Here is an 18,694-nt window from a genome sequence, read left to right as displayed (position 1 = left end):
TTCCAGGAATGAACAGAGCAGATTTTTCCTTCTCACAGCTCCATCCACAGCCAAATCATCTCACACCATCTGACTCCAAAAATATTACTCTCACAGACACTGCTGTATGTGCAAGCGCCATAAAACTCTGCTTCCTTTGCCATCTCTGGAGGTTAGCTGCCTGGTGCTCATTTTAAATGGGCTCCTGTATGTTTGCATGAGAAACTTGTGCAGTGCTCTCATCAGTCTTACATTCATCTTATCTAAATTCATTATTAGAGATGCCCTGATAATGAATTAATGTTGTGAATGTTGTGAAGCACCACTATTTCTGTTGTTCATACTTTTAGTTATGGATCTATACTATAGAGATATGGCAAGTTTAGACCAAATTTACTAAACAGTTTCAATATAATAATAATATTATTACTTAATAATAATAATAATGTTGCTGTTTTTGTTGATAATTATGTATACATAATTAAATATTGTTATTTAATTTTTTTAAAATTGTATAATCCCTTTAAATTGTTATTAAAATTAACAATAATATGATTTGTTATAATCATTATATATAATATACAGCAAACCATCTATTAAACATAATGCTGGATCTGAACCGTATAGTCTATATTTGATATATATTTCGCTCTTCAAAATGTATTATTCTTTCTCTGGACATTTTGTCGATCTGTACAAATTGATAATCGCTCAGACAGAAAAACTGCTAGTCTGTTATTTTTGTGGAAATCTATGATTTCTTCTTTCATTTCTATGTTGATAAATGAAATGCACCTGTTAAATCTGGCGATGGGTTGAAAGTTGTGTGCCAATCCTGACACGTTAACCCATATTCAGTGGTGCAGGCTGTAAATCTATGAAAACATATGCATCACCTCAGCTCTGCAGTTGCTTTGATGCTGATTTAGAAGTACAGTATATCACTGGGAAGGTTTTAGATAATATATTAGACACTCTCTAAAGAGCAAGACACAATAAAAAATTGTAAATTCAGTATATCTGACACTTAAGTTGTGTAAAGTTTATTATTTCTCTTGTTTCTTCTCATTTTCTGGCATTAAAAATGATTTCCATGAAAATGTATTGTTTGCTCCTCTACTTTTTTCACCAGCTTGCCACATTCCACCCCAGAAATATTCTTTGATTGCAGCATGCGAGTTTCCTATTTTTATTTATATATTTTCCAAAGATGGTGACTGAAAAATCAGGTTCAAATATTAAAAACACCTGCTACATCACTTACACCCATATAGAGTGAAAAAAACAGTGTCTAGTGAAACTGGTTATCATCATTGCTAATAAGAATCAATGAGTCACACTGAAAAAAATGATGTAATCACGCCACACTCTGTTTTCTCTATGTTGTTCTTGTTCTCCTAGAGATGTGGATTGTGCATTTATTTTAGGGTGACTGTACGTCCTCTTTTTCCCAGACGTGTCTAAATTGCCTAAAATGTCAAGGTTTTGGCTTTGTTTTCCTATTGTTTTCACCAAAAAATGTAAATTAGCCCATGAAGTACTCACCCTCAAGGCCTCCTAGGTGTATATGACTTTCTTCTTTCAGAAAAATCCAGTCATGTTGCAGTGCATCAGTCCAAAAGAAGTTAAATAAAGTGCATCCTTTCATAATAAAAAGTGTCTCACATGGCTCTGGGGGGTGAACAAAGGCCTCCGACCTCATATGTCATCTGCCCAGAACTACTTCAGTGTGCAACTGTAAGGCACAAGCTAGATTAAAGTGATTATTACGTTTTGAATATGGATATTTTTTCTTACAAAAACGCATCGATTCACTACAGAAGGCCTTTGTTCACCCCCCGGAGCCATGTGAGGCACTTTTTATTATGAATGGATGTGCTTTATTTCACTTCTGTTGGACTGATGCACTGCAACACCCGCTGAGTGCCATTAAACAGCTTGAAAGATCAAAGACAATTTTTAATATAACTCTGATTGGTTTCGTCTGAAAGAATGGACTTAATAACTAATGACATTTCTTTTTGAAACATTGTTGTACATGTCCAAAAATGTACAGTCACTATTCTTGTTTGGTGTGCCAAGAATAATAGTTTTTTTTGTTTGTTTTTTTTTTTTTACAAAATTGATCACTATGATTTTTTCCCCCATAACAGATTTGAGCTTGAATACAAGTAGGAACAATGAACTACTGTTAAAGTCTTACTTCTGTTTGAACCATGTGGTCAACTTTATTATGTCACTGCCTTAAATATGACGTTTAAGACAGAGTCATTGTTTTTTATATATATTTTAATTTTTATATTCTTTATATTGCATATTCTTTTATAATGTCACTGCCTTAATATGATGTTAGAAAGATCAAGTCATTGTTTTTATATATATTTTACATTTTTATATTTTATATGCTATATATTTTCAAATTTGTATATTTTAATTTCGGATAAATGAACTTTTTATCATTTCAAATATTTATAAAACTAATTTTAAAATATATGTATAACCCATTGTTTTCAGATTTGCATTTTAGGACTGGCATTACCATCACAGCTGCAGCTCTGTGTAACCAGAGAATGCCACAAGGCGAGAAAGAGGGCGAGAAATCATTAAAAACAGAGCGAGTGGGACAGATTTTTCATTCTGGCACCAGGGGCTCAGTGTGGTGTCATTATTTCCATAAGTCCACGCTGGCCTGTTCTGCAAAATGTTGCTGGCCGGTTCTGTGAATTGGATCAGAGCTTATTGCTGTTGATTAGTCCAGGACTTGAGCCCAGATTCAGGATCCTGAGGTTCTGCTGGGTCAGAGGTGGAGCATTAACCTGCCTTCTGTTTTTAACCCTAATCATTTGGACAGTGTTCTGCAATAACTGGACAACATATTTGACTTCAACTACAATAGCAGATTTTTTTTTAAGTTTATCATGCATTTTGAGGCAGAGCAGCCAAAGAAAAGGTGGTCTCATTTAAAATATAATAAACATTCATCTCTTGCTTCCTTCCTATTCCCATTTGTGCTTCCTCGGTGGCTTTGTTGTCAGACTTTTTCATGTAAAAGTACATCCGTGAGCTGTACTGATGCCTTTTACCCAGACAGGTTGAGACCTCCAGGAGGAATTTGTAATCAGAATGTCCACAAGATAGCATAAGCCCATAACATTTGTAAGTGAATCTCATGAAAACATGTGCATGGCATTTTTCACCCCAACAATCTCAAGAAAATGCATGCATTTATGTTTGCATTTATTAATTAAGCATAAATCCTAGACTTCCATGAAACTATTTATGCATGCATGCTTTTTATTTATTTGTTTATTTATACATGCATTTACTCATTTATTTGTTTATGCATGCGTGCATCAAAGCATTTTTATTCCCATTCTCAATACTAATTGGGGTTAGATTCTTATTACTGTAACATAGTAATTAAATTATATAATTTAATTGTATAATGTAAATATAATTCATATTTACATTATACAATTAAATTTATCCCTCTATACATTTGGCCACTGGCAAAACATTCACTAATATGCGGAAATATTTGCAATATATGTGCTTGCAAATTAATTTGTAGTTTTCAAAGGATGTGCATTTTTCCTGCTTTTTCTTCACCACTATAATGCAATTTGAGCTCATCTATAACAATTAAAACTACACCGTTTTCATAAATCTCATTCTTGCGTTGCAGAAGTACTGCGTTTTTGGGCATCCATTAATTTCCCAAATGCAATCAGACCAGAAGATGCTGATGTCTCCTGCATTCTCACACTGACCGGTTTCGACTGGATTAGCAGTGCCTGTTTGTTTATAGAGCATCTTTTTTCAACACAGGGGAAATTCAACTCTACATCTCACTTTCTGTTTTATAAATGTCTCAGGTATGACCTTGGATGAATCTGAGGGGGTTTGCAAGCCCCTGTTCGTCATTTCATCTTCAATCATGTATCTTTTTTTATTTATTTTTTTATATTTGTTTTTTAGGCTCACTGTGTGCACAAATATTTGTCTTTTAATAGTTATTTGGCCAGATTGATGAGATTAAAGTTTTTGTTTAGGGGGAAACCTGAAAGCTTAATTGCAATCTTCAGTTTATGTAATTTGTAATAGCTGTGGGATTTGTTGATGCCGCTGTGATGGCTGTATGTGTTCTGCATCATGAATCTTAGTCTCTTTTCTGGTCCATATGTAGCAAAGTTAATTTTATCTGTCCATAACACTTTACTCATCCAGCCAAAATGACTCAATCACTGAAACTTTTCTGAAGCTTTTGAGGATATTTCCATGTGTTTGACCTTTCAGTCAAGAGGAGACAGTATTAATGTATTTTAAGATTATCATTCCTCATGCATATTGTTATTCCAGCCCAAACTTAGAAAGAAATCTCTGGAGAAAAAAAAACTGCCATGAACTTGAAACTTATTTACAGACCAGAATATCAGAAAGACTTGTTCATGGTGGGCTTTGTTCAGTAAATAACCTATGGAACCCTGTTTCCGCCCCAGGATAAAAAAAAACAAAAAAGATAATTTAAACTATTTATCTCACAATTCTGACATTTTTTTCTCACAAATCAGTGAAAAAGTCATGATTGCAGTTAAACTCAGAATTGTGAGACATACATTTAAAATTGCTATATAAAATGGAGATCAAAATTAGAGAACAACCTACAATTTCCCTGCTCAGTCCTATTTGAAGTTATCCTAACAGAAGTAGAATTTTTCAAAGCATATTTCACAAATTAATTGTATTCTGAAGCACAGTATGAAGACCAAAGGGAATGACCCTTTCAGCCACCGCATGAAATTTGGTCGTTACAAAACTGACATTTCTAGAAAATAGCAGCTTTACAATGACACTACTGTACTTCATTCAAGTCCCCCAAAAATGGCTGGTCATCCACGTAAGACAAATGCATGACAGGACAGGATAATGCAGAGACTCTCAAAGGAGAATCAGTTCAACACTGCAGCTGGAATTACTCACCAGTTCAGCGATGGACAGGGAATGTTTAAGAGAAGTAAAACTAAAAGCACACTCTGCTGTGACCAAGCCTCTCATCAGCAGAAAGAATCAAAAAGCTAGACTCACATTTTCTGAGGAGCATGTTGTGTGGACAGAAGAGAACTGGTCCAAAGTTCACTTTAGTGATGAGAGCAAGTTTAGTTTATTTGGGTCCGATGGGAAACATTTTGTGCGGCGTCAAACTGAGGAAATACTGAAGTTAAGTGTGTAAAGTCAGTGAAAGGTGGAGGAGGAAGTGTCATGTTTGGGGGATGTTTTCTCCAGCAGGAGTTGGGCTCTTATAGAGCATAAATACATATAAATGTAAATGTAATATATATATATATATATATATATATATATATATATATATATATATATATATATATATATATATATATATATATATATATATATATATATATATATATATATCAGAACCTCCTCCAGCTACATGCAGTTCCTTCCCTGCAAGCATCACCTAATCAGCCTGCAACCTTTTCATGCAAGACAATGCTCCCTTCACACAGCAGAACTTATAAACCATAATCACAAAGCAAAAAACACTTAAATAATAAAATTCCTCCCAAAGAATCCCAATATAAAAACAAATCAAAATCACAAACAAAAGATCACACCAAGATCACACCAGAGCAGTGTGAGGAACTAGTGATGTCCTGCAGTTCCTACTAATTTCTGACAGCTGTAACACTCAATCAAACACATATTTAAAACTCCAATCCATTATACATAATCTAACGTTCTACAATTTTTAATGTTCACTAAACATAATAGTGTTTTTCACAAAAATAAAGGTTTTTATTGAAATTCCTCGGTTATTTTGTCAAACATGTAGTAGAACAGTGGTATATCCCTTCAAATTTTGAGTGATGGAGATTAACAATGTTTCAGAAAAAATCTATAAAAAGTATTTATAGATTGTTCTCTAATTTTGATCTCCACTGTATATACTCAAATAGCAAGATATAAACTCAAATTGTAAGATATAATTTTGCAATTCTAAGCAAGGTGTAAACTCACAATTCTGATTTTTTCTCGCAATTCTGAGATAAGTCGTAATTACCTTTTTATTTTATTTATTTATTTTTGTGGTGGCAGAAACAAGTTCCCAAAGTAACAACCATGCAACCACCCGGAATAACTTAGAAACTGCATAGCAATGCCCTGACATCACAAAAACAGGTTTTGTACAGGTAAGCACCACACACATTTTCTTCAGTCTAGTTTTATATTACTTGAAATAATTACATTTTTGCATACTTTGTTTCCATGGTTTTCATTAAATCCTAGTTTATTCTATGGCCTCTAATATTTTTAACAATATTAACCAAAGCTGTTTGGACCTTTGACGGTTCATCACGCCTCGAGCTTCTCAAAAAGACTGAAGATGTATAATTATTGATTCATGGGAACAAGCAGTAGGCTTTTTTATTGTAGTTCTTGGTCTGGCGTTTTGTCATGCTGATGAATGCATTACTGATACGGAAAGAGGTGAAGCCAAGCTGTTATTTGTTTCAAATGCTGAATTACGTAATGCTCTCATGACTCTGGGGAATCGCCTTGGCCAGAGAGTGTCCGCACACTTTCAGAACATGCAGTTTATGTAAGAAAAGCTCAAAAGTTCAATGAAGAACATTCACATTCTCACAAGGGTCTATGAAATATGACCCAGAACAACTATTTTTTGCTTCTCGCTTGAAAACAGTTAAGTAATGTCACATGAATTTTGGACAACATAAGGGAAAGTTATCACGGCTTTTGGGATTAAGAGCACTCCCATCAAAAACACCCACAAGGCACATACAAAACTGTTTGTGACCCTGTAACTTCTGGAAATCCTTATGGATCTTACGGGGATTGTTTTACTACAATCCTAAAATTTTCTTTAAAAATCTATATTTTTTATATATATGTTTTTTTTTTTTTTTTTTTTTTTACATACATTTTAAATGTATTTTTAATACATTTCTGAACAACACAAATGGTGCAAATCGAGGTACATTCTTTTTGGAATAGTTCACCCAAAAATTTAAATTTGCATAAATTTTGCTCTCGGCACATCCAATATGTAGATGAGCTTGTTTCTTCATCAGAACAGATTTGGAGAAATGTAGCATCACATCACTTGCTCACCAGTGAATCCTCTGCAGTGAAATGACATAAAGTTGAGTATTTTTGGTGAACTGCCTCTTTAACTGAGTGATAGTAATAGGCTTGACAGTCTGAATGTGCGATTTATGTGAAAGTATTGTTATATGATTGAAGATGAAATGCTGAACACACTGAAGAAGGATAACTGATATCAAAGAAGCAAAAAGCCGCTATAATCCTATAATAAACAGATCATCTGCTGTTAAAGCATGTTTTTCCTTTTCCTCCCCAGCATACTTTTTCACCAGGCCAGATAATGACGCAATATTTTATCCTTCCCTATTATTTACATATTAAAAAATAGTAATGGGAAAACAACCCTATTTATTACTTCCCTTCCCTATCTAAGATGTTATATTTTACAGAAAGTCTACGAATGCAGCTTTAGCTTGTGTGTTGGTGTCTCCTCCATCTCTGACTCGGTCAGGTCCAGATGTTGAGCAGAGCTTTGCTGTGACATCAAAAACTTCTCCGCTGGAGCTGATCCTGGACCTGGAACTGATGCGGCAGGAGTCACGCTGATATCTACTCATCCCTTCAGTCACAGTGACCGGAAGATATGTGGACGAGGGTGATCCTCAGCTTTCTGTGTGACTAGCATCTGCCCAGAGCAGAGTAAACATGAGCTCATCACTAGCTACAAAGAGAAGCAATTTGTGATTTAAAGAAATCATCTTCAAAGAAGATGGTTGTTTAAACAGAGATTCAGATAGCAAGAGGCCAGAATTCGGCCAGTGAACATCTACTAAATGACTTGTAGCAACCAGCCAGAATATCCTGAAAACCTCACTGAAGTGCACTAACAACATTGAAACATCTTAGTAGCTTCTTTGAAAGACCATCTTTTTCTTCAGGAAATGTAAAAAATCGACTTGTCTTTTAATGTTTTTGAAAGAAGTCTTTTTTGCCCACCAAGGCTGTATTTATTTGATCAAAAATGAAGTCAAACAGTAATATTGTGAAATATTATTACAATTTAAAATAACTGTTTTCTATTTTAATATATTTAAAGATGTAATGTATTCCTGTGATGGTAAAGCTGAATTTTCAGCTTCATTTCTCCAGTCTTCTTCAGAAATCATGCTAATATGCTGATTTGCTGCTCAAGTATAATTTCTTCTTATAACTAATGTTGAAAACATATAATAATAAACCATGATACTTTTAGGATTCTTGATAAATAGAAAGTTAGAAAGAACAGCATTTGCATGTAATAGGAATATTTTGTTACATTATAAATTTCTTTACTGTTATAAATATAGTCTTTTACAAGTCAGTAAAAGATTTTATCCATCCAGTGGGATTTAAACCCACGAACAGAGGACATAGACATTTATTCATTTTAGCAGACACTTTTAATCCAAAGTGACTTACAAATGAAAAAAATGAAAATGATACACCTTAATGAGGCAATAACACATGAAGTGCTAGCAATACAATCTTTTAAACATTGTCTAAAATATAAGCAAGAACAATGAGTATGTTAACAAATAGTGAAACTATATATTTATATATATATATATATATATATATATATATATATATATATATATATATATATATATATATATATACTAATAACTCTTGAGACTTAGGATTAGATGTTTCTGTTATCATTCTATTCACTTAAAATACAGACAAATTGCATATAGTAAGAGTACAGAGCTGTAAAATGAATGTGGATGGCAGTTCAGATCATTTGGTCTTGCAGGAATTTCTTGAGAAATGTTTTAATTCATATTGAGATCTGACTTTCGGTTGCAGATGTTGGCATCTTGGTGACTCTGAGCAGAGTTTGAGACATTATTGCGATTTCTTCTGACACGCTAGAGAAGACATGTGAGTTTATTCTTTTCTCAGTCTTTTTCTCAGGGGAGAAGCAGGAGACTTGAGTAAAAGTCTCCATAATAACTTTGCTGTGTAGAAACAATTAAGATAGTATCTCTTTTTTTCTATGTGAGCAGTGATGTCATGTATCTGTGCTGTTGGTCGCTGTTGAGGAGGTGGGAACCGGTTGAGGGAAGGATTTTGGACTGTGGTTTATTGCTATAAGACAGTAGACGCACTTATGTTCCTTCACCTGAATCACAATAACAGGGATTATTTCATGCAAGCGTCTCCACTGACCACTGGAACAAACCTTCTGCACGGGAACTGAGGTATTTATCCTGGACCACAACTCAAATATTATTCCAGCACACAATGTGACATTTAACTATTCCAGTGAGATCTTGTTTGGAGCATTTTTAGTCTTTGCAGATGCTCTGTGTTTTCTGCAGCTGCTCAACATTTACCCTGCATGCTCTCTCAGCGTGTCCGTCAACAATCTGTTTACCAGATCAGCCAACGAAGCCCTTCATCAGATTTTATTTTATTCATTCCAGCGCTGAAGTGTTTGTGAATGTGTGAAGCATATGCTGAAAGTCATAAACTCTTATAAATGTCAGACCATGTGTCTGCAGTAAATGTAGGTTTTTATCCATCCTGAATAACATCACTGTTATTTCTCTGAGGATGAGAATGAGGAGCGCTCTGAACCTGCTGTCTCTGGTCTGTCTGTGTGCCGCACAGAAAAAATGGACCCAGGACACGTCGGAGTGGGACCACCGAGGTAAAATCTCTTGAAATTTATACTGGTGTTTTCTAGTTGGCACAGGTGATGTGAGAAACTGAAAGAAAAATCCAGACTTATCTAACATTTCACTCTTAAAGAGATGTTGTGAGGATATACTGCAAGTGTTTGTAGAATATCTCCAAAATACTTTAGAGGTTAAAAAGGTATTTTTATGAACAGAGTGCAAAATAGATTTCAAAATGCTTCATGTAATCAATGAAAGATGCTAAACTTTCAGAAAATGTTGTTTATTCACCTCATGAAGGGATTTCAATATCTAATAGCCTTCTGACCCATACTTCGGACATACAATGTTTTATACATTTATACAATACGATGAAGAGCAAAATTCAAATAACTCTATTTTTACAGTTTTTTTTTTTTACAGTATGAATATAGTTTAAAATTCTGATTTGTGAGGTTTGTTTCTAGCAATAAAAATTAAAATAAACACATTAATAAAATGCTACGTTTGTGATTTTAAAAAAAAAGGAATCAAAATGCCAGAATGGAACAGTTATATTGTATAGAGCAAAATTAATAAAAAATCTTAATAAAACAACTAAAATTAAAATGAAAACCAAATGTAAAGATAAAAACTAATGATAATAAAAATAATGATATTAATTCATTGAAAATAATCATAAAATAACACTAGTTGCTAGTTTGTTGTTTTGAAGCAGTGGATGAGCTTGTATTTCTCATGCTTTAAAGAAAAAAAAAAGTGTTTTGCCGTGTTTATTAATGTTTGATCATTTTTATTATATAAACTTTGGCAGTAGGGTTGAAAATTTGTGAAAATTAGTGCCCTAAATTATTTGAAAGAGCCTATTATTATTTCGTAAACAATGCAAATATGTTAAGAAGAGGCCTTTGAGAAAATAAAAATAATCTTGATGAGAAATCACACTTTTTATATTTTACTTGCCAAAATGTGCTTCTGGTTGTGTGTTTACTGAACACTCAAACTGTCACTGACTGAAATTATATAAAATCTAGTGCTAAAATAAATTAAAATTAAGTGAAAAAATAAATAAAATCACAGGGTTGTGCATCTAATGACAAAAAATTATAAATAAATAAAAATAGTTCACTTTTCACAGACAAGCCAAACAGCAGGAGCTGTTCAAACCTGACGCAGGTTCTGGACAACTGGAAATACGCCATCATGTACCAGGTGAAAGACATGCTGGTCAATGATCACGCGTCCATCTTACCAGAATATATCAGGTGGGTTGTGAAGAGCTGTGGTGACTTTTGAAGATGTTTGGTTTCATAAAACGAGGTCTGGTCTGTTAATGGCACGCATATTTCAGTCCACTCCAGCCTCAGACCATCTGCACATTTACTTTGTGACTTTTTTTTTTTTTTTTTCGCAGCAACCGGAGAAAATTGGGATCATATGACAAAAAAAAGGAAATGATTATTAATGCAAAATGACTAAAATAAACCACTTAATCTGCACAATACAGTATGTGCTTTCTCTAAGGTGCAGGACCTTTGATCCCAAGCCTAAAATCTGCTCAGCAGCTTCAAGCCCCGTTCATCATGCATGAAAGATTTCTTGTGAATAATTATGACTTCATTTCTAACTAGTACTGCTACAAATCATCATTTACTTTTATTACCGGACCTCTGTGCCAGCAAAATGTGTCACTGGGGTTTAATCCAGCTTCTGTCATCTAATCCATACACTATATTGCTTGAAATAAAACAATGATTACAATGTAGATTCTAGCCATGGATTGTTGGTATTATTGTGAATTTTATTTGAAAATGTATATGGACATATAAAGTTCATTTTTTAACATATTGCTTTTTCCTTTTTAATTACCCTTTTAACATGTCTGCACTTCATCTAATCTGAGAAGAAAAAAAACATGTAGGATTTATTTGCATTTACTTGCATTTTTAAATTTACAATGATTTACTACTATTTTTTATCAGCAAAATTGTTCAGAAAATGTTGTTTATCCATCTCAGAACATCAGAGTAATGGGTTGTTAACATTTATTTTATATGAGAGTTGTGATTTTTACAACTGTTAATTGTCAATATACATGAATGAAACCTTGAGTTACAGATTTAAATGAGAAAATTAAATATAATACCAGAATGGATCAGGGATATTAAAGTGAAATATGTTTTATTTCAGGTAGTTGTCAAGACAACATACAGTCTCTCCTAATTTTATTTAGTTTAACTTGATGTACTAGAATAACTAAAACTGAAATTAAATTCAGTAAAACTACAAAGACATTTTAAAATTAATAGAAAAATGTACATTTATTATTTTGCTTTTAATTGCCTTTTAACTTTTTCACAATTCATCTAAACTGAAAGAAAATTGGTGTAGGGTTTTCTTTGAATTTACATTGAATTTATTGATTTTATTGATGTACAATTTTCAGTCAGAAATTAAAAGTGAATTATACAAATAATTGCATGTCAATTTGGAAGTAAAGATAATGAAATAATAACAATATTTTTTTGTAAAACCTTCTCCAGTAATATTGTTTTACTTATTGCTTGGTGGTTAATCCACATGATTTGAAGAATTATTTAAGCAGGATTAGTTAAGTGCCCACACTTAATACTTGGCTTTAAAGTTTAAACTTATGACCAGCATGTTTTTTAATGTATATATTTGATGTTTTATGCATAGGATCCAGCCCCTGTCAGATGCGGTGGGAGACCTTTATAAGCAGTTCAACACGCTTAAGGAGAACCTGGCGAAGCTGACCAACAAGTTTGACAAGGTAGAAAGCTTTGTGGACGAGATCCAAGAAGGAAATTTTCCCAGGCCAAAAATGTTGATGCCAACAAGACTCCATGTCAGGAGAATCCCACATCAGATGCCAGTGAAAAGCCCTGCAAAAGTCCCAGGTAAATCAGTGTGGGCTCAGAGGAGAGCCAGAAGAGGTCCTGGTACTTAACAGACTACAGTAAGTCAGCAGAGGCAGCTGATCAGCTTACTGGATCTGGAGACATAATCATGATGCTTTTCTAATAGTAGCCTGCTTAAACCAGAGATGAGCCTGTCAGTTATTTAAAGGAATAGTTGACCCAAAAATGAAAATTTGCCTTAAATCTACTCACCCTCAGGCCATCCAAGATGTAAAGTTTGTTTCTTCATCAGAACAGATTTGGAGAAATGTAGCATTACATCACTTGCTCACCAATGGATCCTCTGCAGTGAATGGGTGCCGCCAGAATGAGAGTCCAAACAGCTGATAAAACATCAGAATAATCCAAAAGTAATCCCAGCATGGATTATTGTGAAGTTTTTATCAACTGTTTGGACTCTCATTCTGACGGCACCCATTCACTGCAGAGGATCCACTGGTGAACAAGTCATGAAATACTAAATTTCTCCAAAAATGTTTAGATGAAGAAACAAACTCATCTACAGCTTGGATGGCATGAGGGTGAGTACATTTTCAACTATTTTTTTTATTTTTAGGTAAACTATTGCTTTAATACAGAGCACATTCTGAGATTTACAATATTTCATATTACAGAAAATTACAGATTAACCTACATCATAAACTGAATGTATGGGACATACTGCTTAAGAAAGGACCAATGGGTTGTTTGTATAGTGAAGGAGTTTGACATTTCTGTATGCACAAATGATTTAGAAATGTTAACAAAAAAGTGTATATTAGATCATATCATAAATATATTCATCTTTTAATATGAGAGACAGTGGTAATGGTCATTTTGACTTAAACTGAAAAAACAGTCATTGTCAACAGTTCTTATGTATGGTGTGATGTATTCAATATAATATATAGAATGTTTACTTTTTCCTCTTTTGCTAATTCATAAGAGTTTATAATGTGCAAGTAAATACTGTAAACATCCATTTTATTGCAAATATCCACAAGTATGTGTGTATTTTTTAGCATGCTTAGCAAGACACATTACTCAAATGCAACTTAAATAATAAGCGTTTCAGTGCATCGCACTGTTACATGCTATAATAAGCTAAAAACAATAAACAACTGCTCACAATTACAATTACCATTACAATTACCATAGTTTAAAAAAGAAAAATAGTGCTGAGCAACTGAAAAAGCTGAACAAAACTAATGTTTGTGGTGATATCAGATGATATTTCTGCTGGACAGTATCAGAGGTCTGAACATCTGAATGCATTTATTGCCTTTGTTTTTAATTTCTGCCTAAATCTAAACATGAATATATCGTTTGACTTTCATGGAAGCAGATGTGCTGGATGAAATAAACAGATGATCATTCTCTCCACAAGTGTTTCTTATATACTGTATCATGCTTTAACTAGCAAAACAATATTCTTACAATATTTCGTGCTACATGGATAAGATAGAAGACAGTTTTTCATATGTTGACAGTAGGAATTGTTATTTTGCATGAAAATGTGACTTGTGAATCAGGATAATCTTTATTTAATCGTGTTTGTTTGTTTGATTTCAAAAAATCCATGCAACAGCTGTCAGAAGTCTTGATTGATGCATCATTCTTTGTATGATGTTTGGTTTGAAATAAGCTTTGAAGTTTGAAAAGAAAATAAATGTTCAATGCCTGGTCGGATTTCTCTCCCTCAGTTGCCCATCTTTATGAGAGCACCCTCATCTGGACAGACGGCGTAATCATTTCACTCATTATTATTCATGCACTCGGGTAGATAAAGCATCAGTAAAATATGTGATTTATTCAGCCAAACAGTTTAAATCAATAAATATATCATAATATAGCAAGGTTTTTATGTCAGATAGTGTAAAATAATTAATTTACTGATTTTATTTTTTTTTTTAAAGAAAGAGGCCTTTAAAATTAGCTTGAAGGAATGTTTAAATATGCAAAAAAGATCAAATATTTGTATGTGATATTTTTAGGTTATGCACCCTAAAATAAATAAATACATACATACATAGCCTATGAATATAACGCGTGAGTAGACATGTTTTACTTTTTTTTTTTTTTTTTTTTTTTTTTTTTTTACGTACAGTTTTATATAAATATGGTTTCAGGCGACGGACCTTTATTTTGAAAAGTCCCAAACAGGAAGTTGTCGTCCTGCGCTCTGTTTAGCTGTAGAAATGTTCCGCTTACAATGAAGGTGAAGGTTAGTTTGTTGTTTCTGAATGTTTGTGCAAAGGTTTTATATTTTTCTCGAATCTCCTTTTAAAAAATAACGAGTTTAACACGTTTAGCGCATGACTTTGTGACTTTCTGCCTGTGTTATAAATATTTAGTAAAGCTAATGTTCTTGAGCTCCAGAGATGTGAATGTTTCTTTACTTGACAAACGTTTCTTTATCTTTATGAATTGTGTGGGTTTTGGCACAGAGTCGGATCAGTGTGAACCTTTTAGCCATAATATATAATGTGGAAAAAGTAAACAACATTAACATTTGGGTTTACTGAGAAGACGTGTCAATAAAATACATGTCAAAAAATGACTTCATGCCTATTTTTTTGTTATTAAAGAGATAAATACGCCCAGGTGTTACATAACTAAAAGTGAATTATGCCCACATTGTCCATATCTCATGAAAATACCTCAAACACAATCTATGCGTCTGTTATAAGTATATTATAACTTTATAACATAAGTTATTAATTCCACTTCAATTCAACAGCATGAAAAGCCGAAGTTAATAAGTTACCGAACACCCTATATCTCCTCTGTAAAAACATTCAACTGTGTGAACCAGTATAATTGTGCTGATAGTGGCACAGTATTTGTCTCTGATATAGTTCATGCATTGCTCCTCGTTTCGAGTGCCACCAGCAACACACACAAACACATATCTAAAAGAACCGAGCAGCCAAATGGTTCAGGTCCTCATAGTTCCTCTAAAATAAATAATAAATATGTCATTCCTGTAATTAAATACCCTTAAAAGGATAGTTCACCCAAAAATGAAAATTCTGTCATCATTTACTCACCCTCATGTCGGTCCAAACCTGTCTGAGTTGCTCTCTTACGTCGAACATAAAATAAGTTATTTTGTAGATTGCTGGTAATCAAACAGTTGGTGGTTGTCATTGACTTCCATAGTCATTATTATTTTTATTTTTTTTTTGCTACTATGGAAGTATAAAATATCTTCTTTTATGTTCAACGTAAGAGAGCAACTATAGAGTGTACTATCCCTTTAAAGTCTGCAATTTAACCTCATCGCTCAAAAAGAAACTAAATTAAAGCACATTTCTTTGCCCTGCAACCTTCAGGTCCAAGGCTGTAGTTTAAACCACTAAAGCCACTTTTCAGGAAACGGGTATCAAGCCAGCAGTATTCAGGTACGTGTACGCAATATGACAATGTATAACACATAATGCTTGTTTCTTACTAATTTTTCCAAAAATAGTGCCTGCTTTGCTTGAACATATCACACTTTCTCACAAAATACGATGCATTTTGTAGCATTTTTGCTTTCAACAACCATTTGTAAGGTGAAGAAGTCTTATTATCCCTTAATCAGCAGAAAACAGTGGCATGAAGACATGATTCCTGTCATCATTTGAGCCAGATCACAGCCGTTTGTTAAATCTCTCACATGTATGAATGATTCCGAATACATTATTTTATGCCTAATCCTGATTTCTACTTTTTCCACTAATTTGCAGATTGTAAATTGATACATTTTGACTCTTTCTTTTTGTCATTCTTCAAATCTTCATTCTTTTTCTGTGAAAACACTGTACGTGATCAAATTAGGTAATATTAGGTATTTTTGCAAATCAGAAGTTTCAGGGCTGTGTACATAAAATATGATGTATAAAATATAATATGGTGGTCATAGAGTTTTTATTTTCTATAGCCATGGAAGACGACATACAAGAGGAAGTCCTTTCACAGTTCAAGGAGAGGCGACTGGGCGGCTGGCAGGTCCTGCAGCTGACGGCGGGCACGGGTTTGGCGGTCTATGCTGTCTGGGCAGGAATCCTCATGCCGGGGTTTCGCCGAGTGCCTCTCAGATTACAGGTGAGATCTGAGGAGTGTGTCTGTCTTTATGCTGCTCAGGAGGAGTGATCTATCAGTCTATGACTGCGGCTGTGTTCCAGGTGCCTTATATGCCAGCGAGCAGAGCTCAAGTGAGTAACGTCATGACTCTCCTGAAGGGCCGATCTGGAGGCGTCGCTGACCTGGGCTCAGGGGACGGCAGGATTGTGAGTGATCCTCTTACTTTTTAATTTTTTTAATGCTTTGTAAGAAGTCTATTATGCTCTCCAAGGCTTCATTTTGTTTAATCAAAAATACAGTAAAAACAGTAATATTGTGTAATAGTATTGCAATTTAAAATAATTAGTTTCTATTTGAATATATTTTAAAATATCCTGCAAATTTTCAGCATCATTCCTCCAGTCTTCAGTGTCACATGTTCCTTCAGAAATCATTCTAATATGTTGATTTGCTTCTCAAGAAACATTTCTTATTATTATCAATGTTGAAAACAGTCGTGCCGCTTGATATATTTGTGGAAAAGTACAGCATTTATTTGAAATGCAAATCTTTGGTAACATTATGATTGTCTTTGCCATGACTTTTTTTTCCAATTTAATGCATCCTTGCTCAATAAAAGCATTAATTTTATTTTATTTTTTTAAATCGACCTCAAACTTTTGAACAGTAGTGAATGTGCTCACGTGTTTGTTTTAATCATGTGCAGGTGTTAGAAGCGTGCTCTCGGGGTTTTTCTCCAGCAGTTGGTTATGAGCTCAATCCCTGGCTTGTTCGTCTTGCGTATTTTCATGCGTGGAGAGGTGGGCAACATAGAAGTGTTTCATATCGGCGAGAAGATCTATGGAAGGTACATCTAAACACGCAAAATATGATATTAAACTATATATTATATAATAGAATAGAACAGAAAAATATTTGTATATATTATATGTGTGTGTGTGTATATAAGGGGTATATATATATATATATATATAATACAAATAACAAGATTATGCTCCCAAAATATTTAATTGTAATATTATAATCTATTGTCTTACACTATCATAACTTCTCATACAAATTTTCGTTTCTCATACAGAAGCAAGATATGATTGGTACACAATATTGTTTGTAATATGTGTGCATGTGTGTTTCCAGGTTGATCTCTCGGCATTTAAAAATGTCACAGTGTTTCTAGCCCCTAGTGTGGTGAGTACCACAGTGATTCCTAAATCATTTCATAAGACTTAGAATGAATTCAATCAAAGAACTGAATGCATTTGCATCATATTATTAAGCCCTCATATACCGTGCATTGTGTCTTTATCAGTTAAGTCTTTTACAAAAGAAGTTGCTGGCCGAGCTGCCTGAAGATGCTGTGATTGTGGCGGGACGTTTTCCGTTTCCTGATTGGACGGCGTGTAAAGTAGAGGGTGAAGGTGTGGACAGAGCGTGGGCCTATCACGTACAAGAACTGAGACATCGCTACAAGTCACAAGATAGACATGAGGAAACCAGCTGAGAAACATTTTAAACCTGTGCTTTCTTCTTATTATGTATTCATTTTATCATGTTTTATGGAATTGTTTGATGCACAGAATGTTTTTACAAGATTTAAACTATTAATTCATCTTTTTATTGTGCCCTCACTCTTAAGTGAAACAAAACATAAGATGTCGAAAACAAAGCTGCTGTCTGTGGGTGTTCCTTAAAGGGTTTGAACACGCGGAACACCCCCTTTCTTCATGATACCAACAATATTATGTTTTTACTACAATACTCCTCTACAAAAAAAAAAAAAAAAAGGAAATAAACCTCATTTATTGCGAGTCATCTTTATTGAAAGTGCTGTTTTGCAAAGTGCATGTTTGTAAATGTGTTTACCAGTCAATCTGCATTCTTACTCAACGTACACGAGCTGATGAGTTTCATAATGTGAAGCCGTTGAGCAAACCACAATAACAACCAGAAGCAAGAGAATCGCAAGCTCTTCCCTTT

At 33.9% G+C, this 18,694-nt stretch overlaps 1 protein-coding gene across 2 annotated transcripts; it reads left to right on the top strand.

Annotated features, from left to right (window-relative positions):
- Window positions 1-14,784: 14,784 nt before the first annotated feature.
- On the top strand, window positions 14,785-18,440 carry antkmt (adenine nucleotide translocase lysine methyltransferase). 2 transcript variants are annotated; one of them, XM_019115633.2, is made up of 7 exons: window positions 14,785-14,873; window positions 15,985-16,053; window positions 16,575-16,738; window positions 16,819-16,923; window positions 17,424-17,564; window positions 17,855-17,905; window positions 18,027-18,440. In XM_019115633.2, the coding sequence occupies exons 3-7, from the start codon at window positions 16,577-16,579 to the stop codon at window positions 18,216-18,218; spliced, it is 651 nt and encodes a 216-aa protein (XP_018971178.1). In that variant the 5' UTR covers window positions 14,785-14,873; window positions 15,985-16,053; window positions 16,575-16,576; the 3' UTR covers window positions 18,219-18,440. The 2 variants fall into 2 exon arrangements, with proteins under 2 accessions (XP_018971178.1, XP_042574696.1); XM_042718762.1 differs by having other exon boundaries at window positions 14,797-14,867.
- The last annotated feature ends 254 nt before the right edge of the window (window positions 18,441-18,694 follow it).

Source organism: Cyprinus carpio, chromosome A3 (genome assembly GCF_018340385.1).
Source record: "Cyprinus carpio isolate SPL01 chromosome A3, ASM1834038v1, whole genome shotgun sequence".
In the NCBI taxonomy this organism is placed as follows: Eukaryota; Metazoa; Chordata; class Actinopteri; order Cypriniformes; family Cyprinidae; genus Cyprinus; species Cyprinus carpio.
Note: the sequence above shows the minus strand (reverse complement) of the source record. Positions and strands in the feature narration are given on the sequence as shown.